The 5,228-nt window shown below is 46.1% G+C and overlaps 1 protein-coding gene across 1 annotated transcript in view; it reads left to right on the forward strand.

Annotated features, from left to right (window-relative positions):
* The window catches only part of LOC104997846 (chromosome unknown open reading frame, human C4orf27), a 25,536-nt gene that overhangs the window by 19,102 nt on the left and 1,206 nt on the right, over positions 1 to 5,228 (forward strand). The window contains exons 5-7 of the mRNA XM_010852777.1: positions 1,822 to 1,972; positions 3,638 to 3,725; positions 5,033 to 5,205. Coding sequence (XP_010851079.1) covers positions 1,822 to 1,972; positions 3,638 to 3,725; positions 5,033 to 5,205 — 412 coding nt within the window. The remainder of the gene's footprint in view (positions 1 to 1,821; positions 1,973 to 3,637; positions 3,726 to 5,032; positions 5,206 to 5,228) is intronic.

Genomic DNA, 5,228 nt, shown 5'->3' on the forward strand with positions numbered 1-5,228 from the left:
GGCACGCCGTGGGGAGGGGCAGTGTGGGGAGGGGCCCCAGGCCCGGGCCGCAGTGTGCTGTGCAGTCGTGTTGACAGACCGACCTCCTGACTCACGGCTGCTGAGGCAACACGAGGTGTGCTGGGACTTTGCTGTAATTAGGAGACTCTGATCCTGGTGGTCTCAGCTTTAACCAGTGCACACTCATTCTCTCAGCTTGGGTACGGTGTGGTCCTCTGCCTCAGCTTCCTGATCTGTAAAATGGGGATGAGAACAATGCCCCAGCGGGCACTGCCCCGCGTCAGTGCTGGGCAGGAGCGGTTTCCTCCCGCGAGCCTGGCAGTGGCTGCAGGAAGGGGACTGGGCCAATTCCAGCTTGCTCTTGCACTCTTGACTTTCTGCTCTAGCGGTAGAAGTCTTTTTTTAAAAATTACTGCAGTATAGTTGGTTTACAATGTTGGGTTAGTTTCTGCTGTACAGCACATGAGTTACACATATATCCCGTTTTTTAGATTCTTTTCCCATGTAGCTCATTACAGACTATTGTGTACAGTTCCCCGTGCTGTATACAGTAGGTCCTTATTAGTTATCTGTTTATATAGTGTGTACATGCCAGTGCCAATCTCCCAATTTATCCTTTACTTCCTGGTAACCGTAAGTTTGTTTTCTACATCTATAACTCTATCTTTGTTTTGTAGATAAATTCATTTGTATCCTATTTTTAAGATTCTTTTCCTCACTTCACTTAGTATGATAGTCTCTGGGTTCATCCATGCTGCACAGATGACATCATTTCGTTCTTTTATTGCTGAGTAGTATTCCATTGTATGTAGGTACCACATCTTCTTTACAAGTTGTAGGTACAACATCCTCTGTTGATGGACATCTAGGTTGCTTCCATGTCCAGGCTGTTGTGAATAGTGTGCAGTGAACACTGGGGTGCACCGACATTTCTTTTCAGATTATAGTTTTCTCCAGGTGTATGCTCAGGAGTACGGTAGCTCTGTTCTTAGTTTTTTGAGGACCCTCCACACTGTTCCCCATAGTGGCTGCAAGAGTGTAGGAGGGTTCCCTTATCTCCACACCCAATTATTTCCATAACTGGCAATAATGTACTATTTCACATACCTTTAATATTTATTTTGTATACTTCGCTGGCGGTCTGGTAATTAAGACTCTGTGCTTCTTCTGTTGGGGGGCATGAGTCCAATCCCCTGTGGGGGAACTAAGATCCCACACGCCTTACCATGCAACCAAAAAAATAAAAGTGAAAATTAAGTTACTTTAAAAAAAAGTTATTTTGAATTGTGCTTTTGTATTAGCTTATAAAATAGTTTTGCTTTCCTTTACATTTTTAAAATTTCTTAACACAGATTTGAAGGTAACATTTAAAAGAATTTGCTGATGTTTAAGTATTATAAAGGTCCTCCAGTTCTGCACAAGTGGAAAGTCGTTTTTTGGAGTCTCCACATTCTTTTCTCCTGTTACATCAGACTTCTGCAAGGTTGTATGTCAGATCCTAGCATCAAGTGATGCAACATAAACTTGGCTTAACCTCACTTTTTAAGTACCTTACGTCTTGGTTGTAGACATCACAGGGATAAACAGATCTTGTTTGCTGTTTCTGTGACTGGTAGGTATTTATTAATACTGCTTTTCTCTTGTCTGAAGAATCTGTTAGGGGCTTTGAGAGAACGTTGGTGGTTATTCTGCCTTCTATTTCTCGGGGTTTGATATCTGTAACTTGGCTCCCCTCAACTTCCCAGGGTCGGTGCACTTAGTACAGTAGGGTACATATGAACGAGGGCTACATACTAATGAGGGCTTTTACTTCTTTTTCAGATTATTTTTGATGAAAAAACTTAAAGAAGTAACAGATAAGAAGAAAAGTAGTCTCTTGAAAACCATAGATGAGAAACTCACAGAAGCAGCCAGAGAACTGGGGTTCTCCCTGGAGCAGAGAACTGTGAGGATGAAGCAGAGAGACAAGAAAGTATGAGTTCCATCTGTCGGTCTCTGTTTGCTGTTTCAGGGTGGGGGGCGGCGGGGGTGGGTTCCCGCTCACCTGCATATCCTCCCCTCCCCTCCTGAGGAGAGCTGTCCCCGCCTCCCACAGAGCTGGCTCCAGGGTGGTTCGGGGGCTGGACTGGAAGAGTCCTGCAGGTGTGGTGGGCACGAGACAGGGCACCCTCGCTGTGGTTGCAGAGCTCAGGCCAGGCCAGCCCAGTCTCTTTAGTCTTGACCTACCAGTCACTCATCTCATAGTAGAAGAACGGCTTTGTACCTCACACTTGCTTACGTTTCTTTTTTTAATAGCTAAGGCTGGATGGTTTCATGCCAGGTGATTTTGGGTAGATTTGTAAAGGTCTGCCTTACGGGCTTTATGTAGTCAGCCCTGAGGGTAGTTGGCATATGGGCGACGTTGTTCCTGAGCTGTGTACTGGGGTGTGCGAATTCCTCCAGGAATTGGTGTGAGAAGTCGTCTCTCCTTGCTTTATTGAGCCCACCAGCCTTCCTTTTGCGCCTGCTGTGTGAGTGGAGTTTCATAAATAGCAGATACCTCTGGGTTTGGGATCCTTCGGGTTTTTCACTTGGCACCTGCCTGGGTAACAGAGAAGCTGAAAGAATTCTGCTTTGGGGCAAATGAGAATTCTGAGTCCGTCCTGATAACCCCTGAGGAGGGACATTTATTACTGGAGTCTGGACACCCAGTCTCCTCCAGCCTCTGAGCAGGGTCTCCTGCATGTGGCTGCTTCATCTGTGCATTCTCAGCCAAATGGAGTACTAGTCAGCCCTGAATAAGCCAGTACTGGTAACTAAGTACTTTAGCTTAGTTATTAAAAATCCTACTCCAGTTCATTTTCTGATCCTGACTCAGCCGCAGGGGTGGGTGACTTTCAGGTAAGTTGTAGTCACTGAGTCCCTGTCTTATCAGCTCTTTTAGTCCTGGAGGTCAGGAAGTAGTTTCTAAAAGTGTCCATGGCATGAAACTCCCTGCATGGGGCATTTCCCTGCTCTAAGATTTCATGCTGCTGTTTTACCTCTCCAGTTTTCACCAGGGGCCTTTTCCCACCTTAGAGTGAGGGGAGGGGAGCGTGTCTCACCCCGCTGTGACGTAGCCTGGTAAACACATAAAAAGAAAAAAAAAACCTTAGAACCATGATTTCAACCATGGTGATAATGGTTATGTCATTTGCCTCCATAAAGGGTGCCCCCAAACTAGAAGCTGCCTGACTTAGGGGAAGTTTGCTGGCAAGTCTGAATGCTCCTGGGGACCTGTGTTTCGCAGACGGGCAGGAGTTCTGGCCACATCCCCTCCTGCTGGGCGGGCCTCTGGCTCTCTGCGCAGCAGCTGTGGCTGTGGACTGAACTGACACCACCCCCTGCCTCTGTGGCGGGACACACGGGGATGACTTCCCTATGCTGACAGTTAGTAAAGGCCATTCATTGCACTGCTCTGTAATTATTTCAAGTACTTGACTTCTACCTGATTTTAAAGGAAAGAAATAATAGTTAACTTCTGCCCTGGGGTCCAAATCTACTGAAATAAAAGGCACAAATTATATTTTGGCAGAAGTCTTAAGGGTTTGTGTATGAGCTTTATTTGCCCCCTTTGTTGTTTTCGTCTATTTTCCATGTTATTTTTGTTTTATTTAAGGTGGTGACAAAGACCTTTCATGGGGCAGGCTTGGTCGTCCCAGTGGATAAAAATGATGTTGGATACAGAGAGCTCCCTGAAACGGATGGTAGGGTATTTATGTGGCCATGAGCATGTGTTAATGTGTGGGGGGAGTTTCCTTGTGTTGAATAGGTGGATACAGTTCCCCACCCACCTGCAGTGACGAAGGGCTCAGGCTCTGGGGTCAGGGAGGCTTGAACTGAAGCTGGGTTTGCAGCTGTGTGGCCTTAACCAGTTGTATAACTTTATTAAACGACATCTTCCATCTGTCACATGGTGAGTGGCGGTGAGTACCGTCCATAGGGGTGTCTGGGAGTAACCCGATACATAAGGTGCTTATTATTAATGCACTGCTTGCCTAACAGCACTTGGAACAGTGTTTTTACAAGTTTAAACAATACGAGCCTATGGTCTAGGTGACTTTTTCTACTATTTCACAACCTTTGACATTACGGTCAACTTACACTATAGTAGTTACTGAAACAGCATGTGTTTGTGGACAGTTTTCCATCTGAATGTAGGTTTTTTTAGCTTTTAGAAGCCCATCCTGAGTTACTTCTTCTGTAAGTATAAGCACTCTTTGCAAATGGACTTTTCATACACAAAATCTAACTGTTGCTTTGTTGAAAAGGAGGATAAAATCTCTCCTGAGCGCTCTGCCTGTCCCCTCCCCTTCCCCTTTCCTTTTCTCCTGGGAACACGCCTTCATCTGGCTCCCTTGGGAGGGGAGGAGTGGGGCGTGCAAACAAGAGGGCATCGAGATCAGAAATGTTAAAGCACTGTTTTTTCTAATGTGGATAAATGTTAAGCAGTTTTCTCTATTTTACCTCAAATTGCATTTGTGCTGTGGCCCCACACCCCCACGTTGGTAAAGGAATTGGTAAAGGTTTAATTCCACAGTGATTTGTCTCTCGTATTTTTCTGTACTGCTTTTTAAAAGCAAGTTAGACAAAGGCAAAAAGAGCAAACTTTACTATTAGGATTTTTTTTTTTAACCCAGCTTCTGGTGTGGATGAGCCTAGAGTGGGGCTCTGTGTATGCTTGGTCTCCATACTGTTTTTGATTTTTTTCAACCATTTAAAAATGAAAACACATTCTTATCTTGAGGACAGTTAAAAACAGGTGGGCCAGGCTTGTGCACCCTGGACTAGCCCAGGGAAAATCTCTGGAAGCTGGTGTGACTCCTGGTTGTAGTTAAGACTCATGGAGAAACCACTTTGCTGGAACAAGAAATGGTTTTTGTTAAGATTCAAGCATAAAAATGGCTAAAGTAAAATGGCTGATGTGTTACAGCACCAAGGCAGGAGGCCTCAGGGACAGTGTCACGGGGAGGCGTGGGTGCTCACAGGTAATGCTGCGGCCCTGTTCTCTCAGCCAGCCTCAGGAGAATCTGCGGGACAATTGTGGAGGCCCCGAGCGACGCCGACAGACTGCAGGCCTTTGCCCCCGTCCAGGAGATGATGACCTACGTGCAGTTTGCTAACGATGAGTGCGACTATGGGATGGGGCTGGAGCTGGGACTGGACCTCTTCTGCCATGGCTCCCACGTGAGTGAGCACCACCCCCCCCC

The sequence above is a fragment of the Bison bison genome, unplaced genomic scaffold, assembly GCF_000754665.1.
Source record: "Bison bison bison isolate TAMUID 2011002044 unplaced genomic scaffold, Bison_UMD1.0 scf7180017864316, whole genome shotgun sequence".
Classification (NCBI taxonomy): domain Eukaryota; kingdom Metazoa; phylum Chordata; class Mammalia; order Artiodactyla; family Bovidae; genus Bison; species Bison bison.